Raw genomic sequence first — 23,352 nt, forward strand, 5'->3', positions numbered from 1 at the left:
CTAATAAACCTGTAACTAGGTTACATTTTCAGAAATACTTCAGTTTTTATGGTGCCTATCTGGCTTTCAGTAAGGCACAGAATTTAGCTATTTAACATCAGGTATTTGTTTAGTTATGCACTAGGCATCTAAACAGGCTTTCAGTTAGAATTTAGTGAAAAAGACTGAATGTATTTATTAATTTCACATATATTTGAGCAAAGGTATCAGCTCGAGTAATTTGTGAATATTTTCAACAGAGATTAATTAAACAATTAATTAATTAATATAAGGGAGTCTCTAGCTTTGATTTGTGATTCAGCTAATATTGTTTGGATGGGCTATAAAAGAAACTATTTGTACCCTGAGAAATGTTGTCTTATATGCATTTCCCTGCTTTTCAGTTTAGTGTTAATCTGTGAATGGGGTTCTGGTCAATCCTAAAGCTAAAGAATCATTGTGATAAAGGGAGGGAACTCTTTGGGAGAGGGGTCATTGGGATTTTATTCTGAGCTTCTGGAAGTATTGTAGGTAAACCTGGGCTACCTCTTCTCTATTTGGAGTGTTCAACTGCATATGATTTAGATTTTTAAGCTGGGCCTCATTTTTTCTGAACCTCCTGATCTTTTCTGGCTCTTTCCATTCTTCTCTCTTACAGACCTTTATCTTTCAGTCTCCCAGACAGGACAGGTAGACAAAGGTATTGCTGACTTATAGAAAAAAATGTACTTTTAACTAAAAGGGAAAGCAAAATGATGTCAAAGGCAATAAATTACGTAGGCCAGACTCAAAAATTATGTGTAAAAATACCCATACTGGTCCTTGTAGCCTACTTTTTGTGCTAGTTTCTTGTAGTTCCCTCATCTTTTTATTGGCTATAGTGTATTTTACTAGCTTTTCATTGGCATCATATTTTTTTTATTTCTATTCCTGCATTATAGAATTTAACTTTTCTTTGTATCATTGTTAAGAAACAAAGGACTATAAACTTGTGTGAATATTAGCCAAGAAATGCTGCGAAATTAATGTCAATAAAAAATAAACACACAGATAACACAATATGATGACATAATACAAATAACTTCTTTGTTGGGAGAATTTTGTCCCTGATAATCTAAAATAAGTAGTATGAACTCTTTTGCTTCACTGTTTAGTATTTCCAGATAAAAAGAAAGAACTTTTACCTGCTTGCAAGTAGAAGTTTCAGAATAAGCTTCAGGTGAATGAAACATTAAAAATCCCACCACCAAAACCAACAAACTGAAATAGTTCTGTATAGAGAGAATAAATTTATCAGTGCGATTTGTAAAGATGGTGTAGAAATTCTAGCATTGATTATCCCACCTTAAGTATGTTGAACAAAAAATGAAAAGGGCTGTCAGCATGTACTCAACTTCAGATGTACATTTGCTGTCATTACGATCTGAATGTCTGGATTTTGCCCTAAGATACCCTGGTAACTGCAGTCCCGGAACGTGAATGTTAAGAAAGAACAGAAAAAAGAGAAGGAAATTGTAAGATTGAAGTTCAGTTTATGGTCAATGTCAGCTGCCATTTGTTGTTTGAAACATTTAGTTTAGCTCAACAGTTTGAATGATCAGTCAGTATTAATGGCAGTACTTGAAAATTAATTTCCACTTGTTTTAAGTCTCTGTGTATTAAAACTGCAGGTATTTTAAACAGGTGGAATCCTAAGCAATTGAAACTTATTGAATATATTAATAGCTTTGCTCTTTACTTTTTATGTGATTTTCCTATAATAGTGTACTGCAATACCATTGAGATTTAACAAATATAACTCCACAATTGGACTTAGTAGCACTGAGTTGTAAAAGCATTAGCTAAAAATAGTTCTTGGTAACATGCAACATTTTAACCTAAATTTGAAGTGTGCTACAGCACATGAAGAAAATCAAGGACGTGACCTTTGTCTGCCTAAGATGTTAACTAGCACTTGTAACATACAGTCTGTATTTCATTGGTAGCGCTAGGGAGCTTGATCTTAGATTTTTGGTTTGGTTTCTTTTTTGGTTTTGTGTTTCTTTTTGTGCAAAGCTACTTTTCTTTTTCTGTGTTCTGCTCATACATACTCTATTTTTATTTTTGGGTCTGGCAATGAAAAACAAACAAAGAAATAATTAATCATTCCCATCCATTACTCTTTTTGTGATTCAAGTGCTTAAAATTTCTAAGAGTATGTCTTAAGTCTTCTTATCTGTTTGGCCTCATTTTGATATACTTGCAGACTTCATTTTGGTTTTTCTCTAATTACGTTCATTTATTTAACCTCATGAGCAGGGGACATGATCATTCCTTTATATTATGTATCGCATCCTTTCATGATTTCATATCCCTGCTGCTTTGAAGTCATACTTGTTCTGAAAAGAAGCATTGCTATGAAACAGCAGCAGCAAAGAGGTCCTAGTACCTCTGAAGTATCTGGAAAAGGGTGGCTTATTTTGCAGTGTTAGCCTTCATTATTTTGTTTTCCGGTAGGCTGTGTTTTTTTATATATTTATTTTAGTGCTAGCTACCTCTGTGTAGAATTATTTGGGATGACAGTTGGAACATTTTTATTTGTGTATGCATATTAACGATGTTTGTGATGTGCAATACTTTACCCAATTATCTGAATTTCTTTTTAAAGAGTAAAATGAGGTTGCTGGGATCTCTTTGATATGAAGTTACCATCTGGGAATTCTAAGAAAGGATGATGATAAGAACAAAGAAAATTGATTCCTATAGTGATTCATAATGACCTAAGTAAATTAATGACATCTTATATTTCTCACTTGATAGATTAGGATTAGTAGAGTAAAAATCCTGTTATTAAATGTGTCTATTTCAATCTGTGAAATAGTGTCTTCTTTTGTATATATTGTATTGCTCTTTAAAAGTATATGAACATGTTTACAAGCATTTTTTTGCAATTATGGAACCTAGAATTTTAATATGCAGCATGTCAGCATTAAAGCACATCCTTAACAACAAATGAAATTGAGAGTACAAAGAAGCTGCAGCAAAACTGTATTGTATTGGCTTATTGTTATACCAACTGTATGCAATTCATATGGTCTTTCTGAAATTGCATAAATTATGTATTAAGAATTTTTAGTTTCACTTGCTTCAGTCATTTGCTTGCTGTGACAGACAATTCATGATTCACTGCATGTTTGAAGCTTGCTACATGTTTGTTTTTTCAAGTGGAGCAGTTTTTTCTTTGCACATCACCAGCTTACCTGCTGAATTACATGATAACAAGGGCAGGTGAAACTTGTTTAGTTCAGTATTACAGTGGAAACTGTATTAGTCAGGTGTCTCTAGAAAATGCCTCAAAAGGACATAGGGCTGAAAGTGCCTACTTGCTGTACTTTTGTGCTTGCAAATACAGTTCACTTCCAGTAAAAGAAATGAGAGGGCTGCATACAATCATTTGAATTGTATTCGTTACCCAGCTTGGGAGTTCAAGTGCTTTTCAGTCATTTTATCCATTAGACATTTTTTATGAGCTGTTTGCTCTCTCTTAGAAATACTGTGTAACTGTATTGTTCTTGATAGGGTGGATATTAGTTGTGCTTAATAGCATTCTACTGTGCATTTTATGTATCCACTAGTCTACAAATTCACTTAATACAGAGAATTACAACAGGAGAAGAGAATGTAATAGTTTGAAAATCTCTACTCCAGCATCTGATAGGGAAAGATAATCTCACTGTCAAAAAAAGATCACAGCAGTTTTGTCAGGGATCTTCACTGATCTTGATCCAAAATGATCATCTGAAACATGACTGGTGGAAGTTACGACTGTGTAGAGGGGTGGAAGGGCAGTGATCGTGTCAATTGTGGTATTTTTCATAATTCTTAATTGTGTCTCCATTGTATTCCATGCCATTGGGGTGGGAGGCAGGGGCTGTAAGTCTGTATAAATAGGATAGTAGCAGGTAAAATAATAACCAGTTATACTAAAAATGTTATTTGTCCATTAAGAATAAATAACTTCCATTAAATTAGGGTAAAGAATCTCCATCCAAGTCACCCAGAAGGCACCTCTCCTTTGAATTGCCAGCCATGTGCTGCCATGTCATTACTTATTATATTTTCCTGGTTTCCTGTTGTTTCAGTTATATATTGTATAATCATTGCTTTTAATTAATATTTTCATCTTCTCTATGGAAAACAGTTTACATTGCCCCATTTTGCTTAATGAATTTTTCTTCCATTACTGCAAATAGAATTTAGAGGATTAAAAGCATTTACTGTTTTATCCAATAAGATTTCACTGGAAGTTACCTCTTGATTTAAAATTAGTATTTCCAAGTTCTCAGATCTAACAGAACAGTGTTGGGCATCTTCATTCCTTCTGCACTGTTTTTTAATAAGTAGAAAGAAATTACAAGGTCTAATACTGCTCCTTTAACTTATTGCAGATTCAGGGATGCAGATTTTGGATACTTGCATTTCTTAATACTGCCAGTGTTAGGTCCAGGTTTTCCCCTTTAAGAAAATACTGCTTTTGAAAGGGCAATAGTGAATGAAGTGAATGACCTCATAGATTTGGTGATGTTAAGGAAAATGAAGGAAAAAGAGGGTTTCAACATACTTTTTTGCACCTTTTGAGTTTTACTTAGCCTGTATTTCTGAGAACTGATAATTTGGGTTATGTCAGGGCCAAAATGAGAGCAAATTTGATGACATCAGAGATGGCAGTTTTCTGAGCTATCTTCTCTGCCCCCACATGCTTTTCCCAACCTTACCATGTTTCACATAGGAGGGTTTGACAGGGAAGACATTGTTAGTAGATGACTTAGGGCTTTCTGGTCTCTGTTTCTTCTTCTGGGAATCTTCCCATGACTAAAATCTAGGGATTTATGATGCTTTACTCTTTCCACATAAAGGGTTAGTTCAGAATCAGAAACTTCAATTTGTTTTATTTTGACTTGGGTTATGTTTTTAAGAGGAGAAGGAAGAACAGTAGGTAGGATTTTAAGTGGAAATCTTAGGTTAACTTGACTTTATTTTTTTATAAGAGAGTAGTAAAAGGAAGAAAATACATTTTTTCATAGCCTTCAAAAAGTAGAGTTGTTATTTGACGAGTGTGTTGGGTGTTTGTCTCCTTTTGTGCAGTAGACCAGGTGGACACTGTAGAAGTCAGGTGTACTCAGTAATTTTACCCTGCACTTCCAATGAATTTCAGTGAAAACCAAGAATCTCAAAAGGTTATAGTTTGAGTGGTAGTCATGTACCAATGCTTTTTAATAATTAAATATGACACCACTTTCTCAATTTTTTTCTACTTACATTTTCTGTACTTCTTATTCAGAAATACTTTGTATGCAAACAGGCTGGTTTCTTCAGTCTTTGACAAACCTAAAATTAAAGATCTTCCATTTCTACAGGTTTAGTCTTTTTTTAAACCACTTCCTAGCATCTTGCTTTGTTTCTTGTGGATTGCTCCTTTTTACTGGACTTGTAAGACGCCACAGTCTAAAACTAGTAGTTCTGAAAATCACACTGCGAATTTATTGTTTCTCAATATTTTTAATCTTACTTTTAAAACATCAACATAAAGGTTAATTCTTTTTACATATTCAGGGCATTTGGAATATGATGTCTTTTTCTGGTAATAAGAGTCCTTACAAAAATCTTCCATGATTTATTTCCTTGCAAAAATAAAATTATTTTTACACTTTTGTGGCAAGCCTGAAGTAAAACCGCACTACAAATTATAAATTAACATAGAGAATCTAAACTTTTAGGAGAAACATTTCCATACTTAAAATGAATAAAATTTTTTTTCACTACATCAAATATAGTAGTAACACTTACCAGTCTTGTTTTATTAGTCCTTAAAATAGCAAGGTTTTGAATAGGTGTTTTCAGAAGCAATAGGGGAAGATAATTTTTGGTATGTCTTCAGGTGTCTGAGCTGTAAATTGTTAGCATTTCATAATATACCTCAGAGTGTGAACTTGGCAGCTACTTTAACTAAAAACATAACTAAATGGAAGTCAGTAATTCTTTATTAAAACTTGCATGTTTATACAGAAAGGCTCTAGTTTTGTATTCAAAGACACTGCATGCAGTAGAGAACTTTAATAAAAAATAGTTGCTATTTAATTTAATAGTTTAATTTAGCATAACTGTGTTGTTGTGTAAGGCTCAAGGGGATGCAGATATGTTGGTGTAAATTTAGTTACTGTGGGACAACAGGTTATTCTAGTTTGTCTGGAGAAATTATCTGTCCGCATGCTCTTCATCAACCACAAATGCAAGGTGTTTATCCTTTTCATCTTAGTCTAAGCCACTTTGGAATACCTCTGTGTGTACATATATATGTATTTTTGTATATATGTATATATATACACACGTGTGTGTATGTGTTCATTGATTTGACTGACATTCAGCACCTTGTTACTTTGAGGTTACTTATTCTGAACCTGTAACCAGTGCTAGTCAAGTGTGAACCACTTGAACTTTTAGAATAGGTAAGAGCAAAGGCAGCACACTGGACACCCAACACCTTGAAACTGTCTGTTCTGTAATGTGCACATTACATGTGCTTGGATAAGCCTCCTGTTCCTTCCTCCCATACTTTTCCATCCAGTTGACATCACATGTTTTACCATATAAAAAGAAATATGTGAACTGTTTTCTCTTTCTAGTTTAATATTTCCAAGTAACCCATTTCATTCCAAATACAATTACCATGTGGTTTTTCTAATTGTGTAACCATGGAAATACTTGAAAAGTTAGTTGTCTGTGTAGATTTCTGGTGAATATTCCTGTAACTGACTTTGCCTGACTTGCATTTTTCCTTACTTTATATGCAGGCTGGTTTAGCAGGAGCTCCAGCCCGGGCTGTTTCAGCTGTAAAGAATATGAATCTGCCAGAGATCCCAAGAAATATTAATATTGGTGACATCAGTATAAAAGTACCAAACCTGCCCACTTTTAAATAACATGGCTACTCCAGGTAATACCAAGGAAGAAATATAATAGAGATTTACTGCATAATTGTTTACTAAATAAACATGTCTACCTTTTACTGTTTGGATAAAACTCAAGGTACTGCATAGAAATAACCTGAAAAATGTGTGTGGAGTTGAATGTTGCTTTTGTCTTGTTTGTGAAATTAAAGGAAAGGGGTAGTTCCCATGTGATTTCTAAATTACATTCCCATGCCTTTGCAAGGCATATCACTGTGTCTCAGCTGCTACAGTATTTTGGGGAAGTATTTAAAATGTTCTTTAATTTGTATAACCTATAATGCTGAGGTTTTTTGTATATTCACCAAAGTCTATAATTAGTGCATTCTTTAACTAGTTCTGTTTGTCATGATTATTTAAGACTTAAGTGCAAATGCTGCATGAAAACATTTAATTCATGTTTTGTTTAAATAAAATCATAACAAACTGGACTTTGAAATACCTGTTTTTTGAAGTCTACTGTTTGCAATAAACCATGTTATTTCCTATTCATGGAGCCAATTGACTATATATAAATACTGTTGTAGCAGAATTGATGTTGTAGTTTAATCTCTGAAGGGCTTACACAGGGGTATTTTGCTGAACATAACTGGCTCTTTACATTTCTCACAAAAGCTGTTCATTATTATACTGAAGGAGAAAACTGATTTACCGAAGATCTGATTACATTTGTTTACATATACATGTTGATACTTACACGATCTGATAGACTTTTATTGATGGTCTGATTTTATTTTCGGGGAAAATGGGCCCTATGATTGCTGTATGTTGTGAGAAGCACAGAATGGGCTGAAGACACTATATGTGGGCAGCTCAAACCTGTACATGAGAGTCTATCAAATAATGTGATAAAGAAAGGCACTCTGGAAAGATAACTGGGGATACTTTAATAGGGCCTCTGTGCCTGATGACATTTGTGTTTCTCTACTTTGAGAATTAGATTTATGAGACACATAGTATTGTCAAGATCTCAGAGAAATCTAAGTGCTATCACCTCTGCGTAAGTTGCTCAGCTCTTAAACTCTTCTGTGATTTAAAAAAACATAAAAGGGGGATAGTGATTGTTTTTTATAATCATGCTCTTAAGCTCTGTGTGATGTACAAGTCTGTTTTAATGAATAATAAAAATATAATTGGGATATTTAAGAACTCCTGCAAAGTCTTTTTTTTTTTCTTCTAAGAAGTATTTAGTTCATACTGTATATGAAAATGCAATAATGCTGTATCAAGAACCACAGATTTCAGGGCTAGTCTGAGAGTCCTACATTACTTCAGGGATTTGGATGTGATGTAAACTAAGTATTGTATTCCTTTCAGTTAAATAGTAAGACATAGTCTGTAGGATAAGCTTTGAAGCACATCACATTTACTGTTTGATCAACAGTAACTTAACTTTTGGGAGCATTTGAGAGATAGAAAAAAAAAAAGAGAAATTACTTTTGATGTAGAAAAATCTGATATGATCCAAGGAATTTTAATGTATTTCTTAAGGTGGAGGTGGGGGGAGAACAATGACTTCATGTATATTCTTCATATTACATTTAGTAAACATCGACTGATATACACCATTGAAAAAATGCTTTTGAAAACAGAATGGCTCTCTCCCAACCTCTCAAAAAGAATATTTATTCTTTCAAGTGAACTTTCTTAGTTTGAGGCTTTCAAAAATTTCAGACTGAATTTAAGTAATTAACTGCCTCTTTATCATTTTGACCAAAAAATTGAGAGAATAAAACATGCGGCCAGTTTTTTTTCCCCTTGTGAGGTATTCCTCAGCATTCCCAAATTGGACATCTTAGCTAGTACAGAACTGAAACTCACCATTTCACCGGCTTTTGCCTACTTTTGTTTATCTACTTAATGTGTGGCACATGTGACATTGAAAGTAAAGATGATGAAAGTTTTCCTCATTGTTGCCCCTATTATGATATGGTTAGTTTCCTGCCAAAGAAGGAATAGGACATTTTGAAACATTTGGTACTCTGACCTACAGAATGTTCTTTGGACTATTTGTTAAAGCAACTCAGAATTTCAGAAATTCTGAGTTCTCTATTTTTGTCTCACTTTCTTCCCTTTAGATATTTTTCAGATTTATAAGCTTATGTAGTTAATAATTTGTTCATTTCTTGCAGAGAAATATTTTCTGTCTTTATTTGGATGAAACACCCAAAAGAAAGTATGTCTGAGATGCCGCTTGACATAAAGCATATTTCAGATTAACTTCTTACCTGTCTTTCATTTTAGTGATCTAGGTTCACTATGTTTTTTGCTTTTAACAATTATATAGCTATTCTAAATTATTTTGGCTTAGTTTTATGGGTTTTATAACTGTTGTCTGTGCTGCTTTTTTCTGACCTGATGTGTCTTCTGCCAAAAGACTTTTTCTCTGGACTCTTCTATTGATACCAAACTTCTCTGTGACTAGCCAGCAAATATTTAATGTGAGGCTGTAGCTCAGAGCTGGAGCTTCCTTATTCAGAAGATCTTTAGATGGGAAGAAACACGTTATCAGATTTTTCACAGTAAAATTGCACTCCTTTCAAAGACAAGCTCTCATCCATAGAAGAGCCTCAATGATAGCACTTTTCCCTCAAACAAACACTGCTGCTGTGACCATATTGGCTTTCTCTGGGTAACTGAACCTGTCTGCTTTGCCACCCCTTTGCCAGAGGAATATCTTTACTTTGCCTGGGGAGGTACTGTCCTCTTAGGACGTTGTTACACACTGCTGGGAAGAGGGATATTTGATTAATAGAAATTATGGAAATAGTATTCTTTACCTTCTAAGGCTTGCCTTTGTTGAAGCCCAGGACATCCCTCTGGCTGCCCTGGCTGTCTCGAGGCCCTGACATGAAGTCAAAAATATCTGTGGCTTCAATTTTAGCCCATGGAAAAAGCTGTCAATTTTGTATGAGGAAGTTGAAGTCACAAGGGTTTTAGTAGTGTGATATTTGAATTAACACAGGATGGAAAAGTAGAATTTTGGGATTTTTAGAATGTGATTCAGGGGGTACAAGATGGAGGAACTTGGGCATGTTCAGGCCGCCTTCTCCTTCATCTTGTCCTCCATGTTTTAGTGTGATAGTGGCACTTTTTTATTGGTTTAAGGTAGAGACACACTGTTCAACATAGATGTTAGATATCGGCTATTATTGTATATTAGATGTTATTATTATGCTATTATATTAGAGGTTATTGTAAACAGACTATACATAACTTTTGATATAAAGGCTAAACACCACCCGAGAGGGCAGAGCAGAATGCCATGGCCTGCTTTGCTAGTCAGAGCTCAGCAGGTCAGAGAAAGAATGTTATAGATAAGAAATAATAAACAACCTTGACAACACGATCCGAAGCACTGCAGAGTGCTTCTTTAGCTGCACAGGCTGGGGAATGAGAACTTATTACAATCTCGGGTCACCTCGACCTTCTGAACCCCGAAACATCTACATGCTTTGTGTCATATTCAGATATTCATAGGCTTGCCACAATATTGATCTGCTTTTGTTCTTCACCTTCATGAGAATGATGTGCCTTTTGAATTCTTTCTCCTATTTCATCCGTTTCCTCTCAGCCACTGCTTGGGATTTAAAATGGAAACAAAATGTGGCATCTAAACGATTAAGCTCTTGATTATGAATTTAAATGTTTTTAATGATTTTATAGAAGAAAAAACTACCCTCAGCAGATATAGGTGTTTGTGTATAGGTATGTCTATATAACATCAGTCTTTTGCATTGTTAAAAAGGAGAAAAGGTCATAGAGTAATCGTTCACCTGCAGAAGACAGGCAACTAATGTGCCATTTGGAGAAAAGGGCCTGCCTTTTAAATGGTATCGTTAAGGGTACCAGCACGTGTAAATAGATCACTGAAAGGCATTTTTCCTAACTCCAGGCCTTTCTTAGAACTGTAAAACGGATTCTTCTAAATAAATAGAAAGGGCAGAAAGGATAATATTTCAATATGGTGAGTAGGCTTTTTCATCTGCCTCCATAGACCTGGAACAGAGGAGCTAGTTTTCCTACTGGGGGGTGGTAAGTACTGCTGAAAAAAACATTTGGCTCTTCTTTTGTTAAAAGGTAAGTATTTCTTGTTGGCAGAGAATGCTGTCTGTGGTATCGGCAGCACAGACAATGCACATGCTGTGTTATTGTGTTCCTCTCTCCTCCCTGAGCACCACTGTTTTGAATATATTACAAAGAGGGAAAATTTTACCTTACAAGTGTATACAGAATTCCTCCTCTTTAACAGCTGTTGCTGCTGAGATTCCTTCTGCTTGACATGGGCGGATGGAGGAAAGTGTCATTTGTTGTAAGGAGAAACAGGTTCAAGCCAAGAATTCAAATTGCTGCTGCCTTCCTGTGAGCTCGTTTGACCTTTTCTTTCTAGCAGCACATTTCAGTAAATGCTAAAATTAGTGGTGAGTTTTACTTAGGCCTATGATAGTCAAATGAGAACTTGCTGAAGTTATGAGTGTTACCTCATAAAACTACTTGGTATAGAATTATAGCATATGCAGGGCATACCAAAGGAATTGTCTGCTTATAACTGTTAAAGAGAAACAGAGGTCTTGCAGGAAATATATTTCTCAACTTCTGCACAGAATATTCATAATTTTTAGGAGGAACAAGGAAAGCAACCTGGTACTGCCAAAACCTGACTGAAGGTTGAACAATTAATTTCACAGAAAGTACTGGTTTTTTATTTGTTGTTAACAAGTACCTTAACAAATCAAATCTTTTTACATTGAGTAAAATGATCTGTCCTTGCAATTTTTGGTGTTCAGTGATTACCCCAAAATACTTGGTTAGTGCTTTCATTCTATGGGCAAGAACACAAAGGTAGTTACTCTGCAATGTTAGCTTGGCAGCCAGATCTCTTGTGTGCTGGTTTTGATTTTGTGGGACAATAGGAGTGCAGTGTGACCTGGGAGCAACCACAGGTCAAGACACCCTCTCTTTGCACACAGAAAATATGCCCATGATTGGAATCCTAGGGATATTGGAGTTGATCCAGCATCCATCCCATGAGGCGGACTGACAGGCACACTTATTTGACATACTCCAGTGCTTTCCTGCCCAGCTGGGCTCTTCTTAGACCCAGCAGCACATGCAAACTTTGGGTATCCCTTTCTGTGCTGTCTCTGCTGTACAACCAGCCAGAAGGGCTGCCAGAGGAGTGGAGCAAATCCCTCTCCAGGTTCTTTCTGAACAGGACTATAAGCTTACCAGAGCTGCATATGAGCACAGGCCTGTAACAACAGCTGTGACCACATTAAGATAGACACCTCTCCGTAGCTTCCTTATTTTTTGTTAGCTTTCACAGATAAATCCATAGATCTTCTTCTCATAAGATTGTTAGGACTTAGCCAGCAGTGTTGCTGTGGAACATGGCTTGAATGTCACAGGTCGGGATGTGTGCTGGGTAACTGAATGACCTGTGTGCATGGTAGGATACCCATGTGACCAGCACTCTCTGTGTGCACCTGGGAAACTTTACTGGTACAGCCACAGTGTGTGGCACCCACATCTTCCCCTCTAAAGGGGAACAAGTTTGGCCCAGCAGTCTGCAGAAGAGAGAAGCAAAACCTGAAATGGACTGTGCATTTGAAATAGTCATTGCAATAATTTGCTCTGCTGATATGTGTCAGAACAGCAAAAATCTTTCACAATTCAAACAGCCATCCATTCCCAAGTGAGGTGCTGTTTTATTTCATGTGAGAACTGTTTGGGTCATAGAACAGAACTCATAATTCCTTTCCTTTCCTCAGACACTGTGACTTATCAAGTGTCATTCTTGTCTGCCTCTCATACAAAGTCTGTTTCCACAGGGAGGCCTGTCTGCGTCTGTCTGTCTGTATTTTGTGTGTTTTCAGGATAGGTACCACAGCCAAGTCCAGCAGGGCACATCCTGCCTGCTGTCCCTCTTCAAGGTGTTGAGCAGTCATTCAAGATGTGATTGTGCTGGCAACATGTAAAACATAAATTCAAACTGAGAGACAGTGAGTTGAGATTACATGTTAGGAAAGCATTCTTTACTGGCCAGGTGGTGAGGCAGTAAAACAGGTTGCCCACAGAAGTTGTGGATGCCCCACCCCTGTACATGTGTAGTGCCAAGATGGAAAGAGCTCTGAGCAACCTGGTTTAGTGAAATTTCTCCCTGTCCATGGCAGGGGGATTGGAACTATGTGACGTTTAATGTTCAATCCCAACCATTCAGTGAGTCTGTAATATGTTTCTGTATGGAACTACGTTAATACGGACATCTACATCCTGGATGAGGTTTCCCTTGCTACATTAAAATCAAGGGCAAGTAAAGGTTGGTTAGAGACAAGCCCTTCTGTGGACCTGCATGCTGGAACCACCGTGCAGGCAAAGGAGGGAGAATGAAAGTTAGTATGAAAGCCTCTTGCCAGATAGTAACTTGAGGCTGCAATATAGCACTGATGGTCTGAGGAAGCCTCATGAGGTGCTACAGTTGTCCTGGGGGCTGTGAGGCTACACAGAAGGCCTAATCCAGGTCTTCAGCAAGAGGTGCTATCGCATAGATGATCTGCAGGAAAAAAAATTGGCATGTGGGAGCAGAGAGGGTATTTTACAATTTAGAGTCACACAGGAAATCAGAAGGAGGGTAAGAAATAGTGCTCATCCTTTCCCTCATTGCACTAGTGCAACAATTTGCAAAAGCTTGCAAGTATTACCCTATTAAATGGGCCTCCTTGGCATTGGAAATTTCAATTCTTAGGGATCTGTTACAGCCCATGAAAGTAGTTTAATGCCCCTATAGTATCTCTTTAGTTTGGTCTCAGTTTACTAAAATACTTAGTAATGTACTTATCCAATACACTTACCCAAAAATACTTATCCAAGGATTGTGAGTTAGCACAACACAAGTTAACAGCTGTCCCAGCTGTGTCACCTCCCAGCTTCCTGTGCACTGCCAGCCTGCTTGGAGTGGGTTGGTGTCAGAAAAGGCCTTGCTTGACCCTGCAATACCTGAAATTGGAGTGCTATCTGTGCTGGTTGGTTACAAATCCAAAACATAGCACCATATGTGCTGTTATGAAGAGAATTAAATCTGTCCCAAACAGTTCCAAGGGAATAGTAAGAGAAATAGTAGGACGAGGGAAGATGATATGAGAGGGTAGCAGGTCAATAAGACATTGTATCACATATGAAATAATTATTTTAAATTCATTATTTCATAAGTATATATGGTGAAAGGCTTCCTGCCACATCTCACTTAGGTTTCCCAGGAGGTAAATACCAAAGAGGGGACATGGGCAATAATAAATTGGTAGTTTGCAGAGCAGCTTGGAAAGGATGCTACCCAAAAGCTATTAGAAAAATGAGTGTAATTAAGGTTGTAAAAGAAGAAGGAGCTAAACAGGTAATTTTATACTCTGGGAACAAAAGTGTGATGTAATTGAGAAATCATTTCTTGGGTTAAGTGAGAGAGAGAGAGAGAAGGAGGAACAGAAAATAGCCGTTGCAAACCCAGGTCTTTTTTGGCTAAAGACAAAAGCAGTGAGCTTTAAACTACTGAACCAGCTGACAGTTGCTAGTTGATCTAATTTTGCTTTTCTGACAATCATTTATCTAAAGGCAGCATGAGTGATGAGGAAGCACTAACAAAGATGAATAGAAAATGAATGGATTTAAATGAGGGAAAATAAAAAACTTGCTGTTTCTTAGCTAGTTCTACATAGTATTAGCAGCATTTGTGAACGTAAAAAATTACTTATACCATGTTTGTCCACTTGCTGATGCAAAACAATGATAGGGCTGCTGTTGGGGTGAATATTCAAGGTATGTAATGTTAACAGATGAGTTCTCCAGTCTCCCTTTTCCCCTAGGCCTCTTCTACCTGTGCTACCTATTAAATAAATGACAGCCTAAAAGGATTCCTTTAGAGTTATGTCAATTTCAGTGCCAAGACTAGGATTCCCAAGTGATGTTTTCTTTTAAGAAAGTTTCTCTCCTGCCCACCAGAAGAATGAATAACATTCCAGAGTCATTAAGTTTGCTTGGCACCCATGTTTTTCAAGTTTTTAGATATTTCAATTTGTATGAGTACAAGGAAGACAGAGCCTCTTGATCAAAATCAGGAGTGAAAATTTCAGTTTGTTTCATACTTCAGAGTTGTATTTATAAGTTATTCTCTGAGTTTGACTGTAATGGTGTCTATCATCCACTCACTGTTCAGTGTGTGCTGTGACAGTCATAGCTGTTCATAGGAGGACACACTTCTGGAATTTCAAATGTCTCTCTTTGTTCTTCTCACTTATCACTCCTTCCTCATCATTTTTTAGCCAAATATTTCCAAATAAAAGTTTTAATATGTTGGGAGTGCTAGATTTATTAATGGAGATGGCAAGGGTTTTAAGTGAGTTTTCAAAATTAAGCTGCTTCGTTCAGTTTCCCCCAGGCTGATCCTCTAAATTTTATCTTTGTTGCCAAAAATAAAAACTCCTTAACACAAGTATAGTATTAAGAAGCAGGCATTCTTTATTTGGGTGGATGCACAGGGACATAGCTCCTCCAAAATCATGCATGCTGAGTACAGGATTGTTTCTCTTTTTAGATTGTATTTTATTGCTGTATTTTACACACATATTGATTGATTGTCCCAGAATAAACATATATATGATAATCATTTCCACAAAATTATTAACATATTTCTCCTCCCTGTTATGCATGCATTCTTCTGGGGGTTTCTCTGGTAGTCCCTGCTGGTCGTAGGCCCCCCTGTTCTAGGTGACCTGGCTGAGTTGGCAAGGCACTGGGGCTGGTGAACTTCCAGCTCCCCTTCTTACACAATGGGTATTGTGCAGTTTTATAGGCCAGTGGTTTTGGGGAACAATCACTGTGTTAGCTCACCAGGTGTAGACAATTTATCATCTGGTAACATCTTTAGCTGGAGATAATCTGGTGTGTTAGCAGGGAGCCTGGAGTCTTCTAGAACGGATGTGGAAACTGCAGCCTCCCATGAGCCCTTCAATGCACAGCATGTATGAGAGAGCTGAGAATGTGCTGCTGTGGCTTCAGGCTACAGACTCACCCCAGGGTGGATGGCAAAAGCAGAGCTGTGTCTAGACAGCAGCAGGGTGGCTGAATGCAGGGTGTTTCAAATCAGGGAAAACAGTGAAGAAAATAGTCTGTTGCCAGAAGACATGCTAGTGGCTTTTCATTTACTTAGTCTTTTTGTTATATGTTAATACTGTGCCAAATATTTGGGAGTTCTAGTGACATTTAATGGACAAAGACCTGTTTAACATACAGGGTTTCAGCATAGGGCCAGTGCAAGTATTTTATCTTTTTTTTTTCTGTCCCCAAGTTAATTATTACACCATATGTTTTCTTTGCCTTAGCAAAATTGTTCTGTTTCCCCCTTCTTAGCTTCTGAGTTTCTGTATAAAAAAAGACTCACTTGGAGTTTTTGTAGAGATAGAATTATAATCATCATTGTTACAGTTACTATTATTATTCTTACTGATTTAGCAGATTAGAGGTTTGGGGAAGCAGTTTGAGTGAAACTCTGGTTTATAGGTAATCTGATGGACAGCTTGGGCTCACAGCTTTATATGTGGGAAGACCTCCTAATTCACTTGGTTACAGCACACATGGGAAGCTGCAGACCCCTCACTCTCACTGGAGACAGAACTGCAACTCTGGTGTTTCTGTGTGAGAACTTCCTTGCTTGACATCAGGCAAGAGTGGTTTTGACAAGATCCATTAATTTAATAGATTCAAATGAAAGAAATAGAAAACTTGGGAATGTGAGTGGAAAGTGAAAAAAGGAAGTTTCTTTGAAAGAAGAGAAAAGAAATTAAACACAGTTTGGGAAAAGGGATTTGAGAGAGAGGTGATAGAAAAAGTTGTGGGAAGGAGGACAGGCACACAGAGGCCATATGTAGAAATTTTTGAAGAAAAAAATCCCAGGATTACTCACAAGTGTAGGATGGGAAAGTAGGAATCAAGATGCCACTGGAAGACTCTGGCAAAAGGTGAAGTTCATTAGAGGATTGCCAGATGAGAAAATCAGGAGGGGCTGTGGCTTTGCTGCAGAGCTCTTTGACTGAATGAACAATATGGATCCCATCAAGCCCCTAGGGAGAAATGTTCGTGAATTGGTGAAATTGTCTCTTTGAATGGCTCTGAAATGTCTTCTCCAGGTGGACTTTTCCATCATAAATGAAATCTGAATACCAAATTCACATTGATTCTATTTTGTGAACACAGTAATATAAAATACATACATACATACATAAACACACACACACACACACACACACACACACACACACATATACACACACACACACATATATATATATAAAAGTTTTATTCATGATAGAGAACTTGAATGAGTTATGTTACCGTATTTGCCGAAGTATACAGGTCCAAATGAGCGCTGTACAGCTGCTTAGCCTTGGAGTGAACATGTAAAAGCTGTGTTGTTTTTATTAGTGCATTGTTTTAGTATAAACTTAAGAGTAAAATGGTACTGCACTCACTTTCTGGTTATGGAATTATTTGGGTGGAGGAACTAGAAGAGAGAGGAATGTGAATCAAGGTAGGATTCTAGTAGTTATTGTTGATGCTTATGGAGGAAAATGGGATTGAAATTGTGTAGGCTTTATTTCTAAGTGTTCAGGACAGGGCTTAAGGTGGGGATAAGATAGGCAGGTAGAGAGATACACAGATAAAAGTGCAGTAATTTATTATTCTACTACTTTTTGGAATTCCTTTTATAACTGTGTACTTTTATAATGTACTTTGTCCAAGATGAGTAGGATATAGCCTTATTTACATGGCAGTTTTGTCAAGATGACTCTGCAGTGTACACAGTGACCAAGGAATAAACACAACTGTCATAATTAAACTGAATGTATCATGGTTTCTCTGCATTTTAAAACAACAAAACATCCCACAAAAAAAAATATATATACCGACACAAAATTTCTATATTAGGTAGCCAGTCTTCTCTTTTCTGTTTTCTATTGAACAGAATTGTACAAAAGTAGAGCAATCAAGAAACTGGAGTTGTAGCTGTCTAAGGTGCACTTCCAGTCTAAAAAATCACATGCCTGTAATTAAGAAGTAATAGGATACAAAAATAAAAAAATCCATGAGAGGTTGTGAAGGCAAATATACTTAAGTCTCTGGATTTTGTGTTTTGAAGTTTGGGTTGTGTTTGAAAGTGTTCTTGTCTGCCCCTTTGAGTATTAGAATAACCTTTAAAACTAGATTTTTAAATGCTTTTGCATTTGAGGTGGTCTGAGCAGGTGTGACTGGGATGTTTTCAGATCTGTTAATGTAGTAGAGCACTTCTTGAGCTCTGCCACACTCAAGCAGTCATACCACTTGTCACAATGAAGCTGTGTTACTGCCTTATGTAGAGCTGTGTAATGAGAGCATAAATGTGCTAACATAAAGGAGATTGATAATTGTGACCTAAACTGTTTCAGCTGTGATGATTAACTAGTGCTGCTAAGAAATCAGCTGTGCTTGGGGAAAGGAAGAAGGACAAGGACACTATTTTTTGAAGCAGTTGTAGAACTTCAAGCACAAAACTACCCTATTAACTAGCACTTTATTGTGACTCACTGGTGTAATTAGAAACACATCGTGTTTATTTGTATCCCTAAAACTAATCAGCTAAACTTACTCCTCTAGGAATATTGTGATCCATCTCATGTTTCAGTGGATAACAAAAAGAGGCTAGCATTTTTGTGCTCAACATCATTGTTCATTTAGAAATGTCCCAATTCTCTACCACATAGCAATTCCCAAATTCAATCACTTGTAAATCAATACAGAGTAGCCTGCTTATCTGGGGAGATAGGCATCAATTCAGCAAACTGAATTTTTCAAAATTAGAGTTTTGTAGAATGTGCATGGTTGTGACCATGGCTGTTAAGGAGTGAATCTGAGCTGACAGAGATTTTTAATTACAGTTTCCACTGCATGCAGTTTTTGTTAAAATCAAAGCAACTACCAAAGCAGCCCTGGTGCATGGACAGCTAAAGCCCTGAAGTAAAAAATTAGTTCCAAATTAACAAAATGTTATTATGTACTCTGAACTTCTCACTCCCAGTTTCTTTGCAGGAAATCTTGAAATCTTGAATCCTGGGTTTCTCCCTAAATGGCACAGGAATAATTTTCAAACTTGGAACAGTTTCCAGGCACTCCTCCTAACCCCTTCTAACCTGTAGTTGTCTTAAGACACCATCTTCCTTACTAGTTAAATTTGAAAAATACCTGTTAAGTCCTACTTACTGAAGATGAATTATGTTATTTGTTTTTATCAGACATTTCCATAGTGAAACACAAGTGTGGGATTTAAGGTAAAATGCAGCATCATTAAGAGTTAGATTGTGAGGACGTTAGTGGAGTTTAGCAAGACAGGATGTTTCAAAGGTACTCACTTTAAATCAGACTTGGGTAAGAAAGTTATGTATGATAAACAGCTTTTCATAATTGGATGCTGATGGTGTGAGGGTTTATTTCAGGCCTATAGGGTTTTTTTCCTCCTTTGGATGTCAGCATTTAGAAAACAAAGGTGTGTTTTTACAACTTTTCACTTTTCAGAATTGTTTCCAGATTTTTTGATTGAGACTGATTATTTTGGATGTGAGTACATTCCCTATTATAGAAATATGTCATTTTGAAATGCAATACATTACAGTGCTTTCTTTAGTGTAACATGACTACATAAAAACAGTTTGTTCCCCCAAGATCCAAATAAACAAAATATGTTCTGTATTTACTTCATGGGTTCAACCACAAGAAATTTGACCTTTATTTTTGCATAGTTTTTTCGGTTTGAAAGCATGCAATATCGAACACATCCATCTAACTTGTATCAAAACCACTATAAAAGATTATTTTTTTCTCAGAATGTGACATCTCAAACTAATAGGACATTGACATTTTTGTCTTCTGTATTATGCAATAGCAAAAACCTAATACTTTCAGAAGGTAGAGAAAATTCTTTGTTTCAGGTGGCAGTTAATATTATACTGGAGAAATATGCCCATGTTTACAGTTACCAGTATTTGTTTATATGAAACATTATATCTTTATATAATTCTTCATATCCCTCCCATTTAAGTTATGAAGGTTGTAGGGAGAGGTTACAAGCCAGGCTTATACCATCTGGAGTTTTTTCTTTCTTAGTCTTAAGCACCAGGAAACAGGATCAGGAAATCCAGAGTTCTGACCATAGGGAATATGTTTTTCAAAAATGTCACACTAGTTTTAACAGAGTTAAACTTTTCATTTGAGACTCCACTCAGAGTTAGTGGAAACAATCAGTGTGTATAGCTGCACACTGGGAAAGTAACCAATAAACCTACAATTTACATTTCTGAGACCAAGCAGTACTGATCAAACCAGCTTCCTTGATGCCCTGGCACCACTGTGCACAGAACTGTGACAGGAACAATTGAAACTGAAGATAGATCTTGCTTTAAACACAGGGTAGCTTTATTTAACTGAGTATTTTTTTAATGGGACTAAGGGGTTAAGCAAGTTTCATAAAGGGTCTTGAAAGTAGGATGAGGGGCTGAACCCTATGATCAAATTTCCCAGTGTTGTTCATGCATTTTTGCACTGTCTTGTATTCTTTTGGGACCTCTGTAATTCTGGAAGCCTCTTTGATATTACAGTTTGCATAAACTCCTCTAAATCCTAAAATTAGCAAAGACTGGCAAAGAGTGATCTAAACAAGTCTGTCTCTCCAGGGTCAACCTCAGTGACAAACTCAGCATCATTTTGAAACCACATACCAAATCGAACCACAAAATCCTAACATTCCTAAATGGTTTGCAGTGAGGCTGTGTGTGCAAAGACAAGAAGGTCCATTAGGCCATATTTAAAAGGCATTTGAACACCTAACTACTACTGTCCTAAGTCAAGGTTCATGAAATAGCTTTGGACTTCTGCTTATGGTGCTCTTTTTTCTAGATAGCAATTTTTTTGCAAACAGAAAAGAGAACCAATCTAAATTAAAGTTCTTTCTTTACACAGATAAAAATCTGCCCAGCTGTAGATGAATTTAATAATGATAGGCTCTGCCTCAAGATAGGAAATTGCAGCTCTCCATCTACCTGCCTATTTGGATTGTCTTCCAGGCTTCCGAAGAAAATAGTCAAACAAGATTTAAAACAATAAAAGGGGATTAAAGTGTCTTTCTGCCACCTGGATTTCATGGTCCAGCTTCTTCTCCAGTGATTTTGGAGAGACAGACTTCTGAGAGTCTATCCACCCAAGCAACAATGCATGGAAAGATAATCACTAAGGATGCTGAGAAAAGAAACAAGGATTAATTGTTTAAAAAAGCACAAGAATCAGTGTCTTGATGCGTGTGTCTTCCTGAGCGTATAATGAAGTCTAGTTAACCACTCAGTGGAAAGGTGATAACATCTATGACACCAAAACAGGTGATTCTTGAAGGTTCTGCATACTCTGAAGCTCCTACTGGCTTGGGACTCTTTAGGGTTCACTGAGCATCCTGACTTGAGGTTTGCTCCCTTGCCAAATTCCCTATTCTTGCTGTGCTCGCTGTGTTCCTAATTCACCACTTGCCTCTATATTCTTGTCTCTTTTCCCATCCCCTGTGTTTCTGAGGTGAGGGGACAAACACTGGCTACAGTTAAGAACAAGCTAATGAGCCAGACAGTGCCAGGTGCCCAGGGGACAGCCAAAGCATGTGGGATGGATGGCCTGCCATGCCATGCCAAAGGGAATGGTGTATAGCAGTTCCCTCAGCAAGAATACTGGATTTCAATTTTTTCTCTCTGTAGATACAGAACACCTGGGTAATTAAATGTCTTTGAGACTCTGGTTTTGTCACACAGGCTGAGATGGATCAACAGATTCAAAGGTAAGAAGGAGAAACTGAAAAAGCTTTCTTCCTTAGATATGCTGATAATGTTAGTGTATCTGCCACTTAGCATAGGTAAGCCTAGCTTTAGCTTTTTGAGACATCTGGATGGCATGTAATGATAGCAGTATGGAACTCAGATATATAAATAAACAATTACTAATCTACTGCAGTTGGGTAATTCCGTTTAGCATAAAAACCAACTGGCTGCCCTCTCATGTTGTAGAGCTGGAGGGTTCATCTATAAATTAGCACATGGATGTGGGGTCTGCTCTTATTTCCTTAGTCTTAATTATGTGTTCTATAAAGAACAAAAGTTGAGCTCTACAGATTCTCTTCTTAAAGGTTTTATTCTGTTTAATAGAGCAACTAGAGATGACTTCCCAAAAGACATATTATTTAGAATTGGATAAATGTTGTTAGCGTTTGGAAAGCTTTATTTGTTTTCTTCACCTAGCCATGCCAACTGTGTTCTAGCAAATAAACACAAGTATATGAAGTAATTTTAAAAAGAATTCTAGTACATTGTGTTTACGGGAGTTACGATATCATAAGCATGTTGCATATGTTATTAACATGAGACTATCTAGAGAAAAGAGTGCTTTAACCCTTACAAGAATACTAATCTAGATTGTTTTATGAATTTATTTCCTTCCATTATATGTAATTTTTCTTTCACTATGGATCCTCACATAAGGCAGTGGTTTATTTTAAGTCTTTTCCTATATTTCTTACTAGGATTTAAAACTTGACTGGTTACATTTTATATAATCCACATCAATGGATGTAACCGATTACACATTGATCCACACCAATGCTGTAACTTGATTACTCTCCAGAGGTCTTTTCATGTTGATCACACTGGGATAGCTTTCTTCATGTGGCTAGGGCAATTTATACTGAAGTCTCAAGAACCAAGTCTGTATGCTTTGGAAAGTGGCTGTTTTAACTGTATATGAAAGTATAAGCTATTATGTACAAGTAAATGCCATATAATGTAAACATAAAAATAACTAACCTGAAGATTCAAAATTATATGTGCCTTTCTTGCAGCTCACAAAATAACTTTTACTAATGTCTCGTACAGCTGTTACTAATAAAATATGTTTGTGATTCAGTTGCTTATTTCTTTTGGGTGACAGAGTAACTTAATAGACAGCGTTTTGCTTTCAAAGAGATTAAAAATTCTGGAGAATTCAATACCTATCTACTTATTTATTGTAAAGAGAATTAAGCATGTATCTGTCTCAACTGAGCTGCTTGATTCACTCTCTGAATGCCTATAGCAAAGTTTAGTACTTTGCGCAGATGAAAAATTCTGATTTTTTTTTTCTGTTCCTCAACTAGCGTTTTATTTTCTTTCTTCTTGTACAGAATACAAAAGGTCAATTTGTCTTTAAGAAATTAATCTATTTTGTATTGTGTATGTCCTTTTTGCCTTTTCAGTAGCCGGTGGTAGTTTGTAGTTTCAGTAGCCTCTAGCTGTTGCTTCTAGTC

The 23,352-nt window shown here is 36.7% G+C and overlaps 2 protein-coding genes across 4 annotated transcripts in view; both read left to right on the forward strand.

The window, feature by feature from the left end:
• AP3S1 (adaptor related protein complex 3 subunit sigma 1) overlaps positions 1–8,114 on the forward strand; it is a 29,177-nt gene extending 21,063 nt beyond the window's left edge. Inside the window, exons 6-7 of one of the 2 annotated variants that reach the window (XM_021546186.4) lie at positions 638–679; positions 6,810–6,948. In XM_021546186.4, coding sequence (XP_021401861.2) covers positions 638–673 — 36 coding nt within the window. In that variant the 3' untranslated portion in view covers positions 674–679; positions 6,810–6,948. Of the gene's footprint in view, positions 1–637; positions 680–6,809 lie in introns of both variants that reach the window. The other variant, XM_021546185.4, reaches the window with a different exon arrangement.
• Positions 8,115–8,265: 151 nt separating this feature from the next.
• LVRN (laeverin) overlaps positions 8,266–23,352 on the forward strand; it is an 83,377-nt gene continuing 68,290 nt past the window's right edge. Inside the window, exons 1-2 of one of the 2 annotated variants that reach the window (XM_085566620.1) lie at positions 8,266–21,412; positions 21,776–21,855. In XM_085566620.1, the coding sequence (XP_085422746.1) occupies positions 21,836–21,855 (20 nt within the window). In that variant the 5' untranslated portion in view covers positions 8,266–21,412; positions 21,776–21,835. Of the gene's footprint in view, positions 21,856–23,352 lie in introns of both variants that reach the window. The other variant, XM_085566619.1, reaches the window with a different exon arrangement.

This window comes from Lonchura striata, chromosome Z (genome assembly GCF_050655825.1).
Source record: "Lonchura striata isolate lonStrDom1 chromosome Z, ASM5065582v1, whole genome shotgun sequence".
NCBI lineage: Eukaryota > Metazoa > Chordata > Aves > Passeriformes > Estrildidae > Lonchura > Lonchura striata.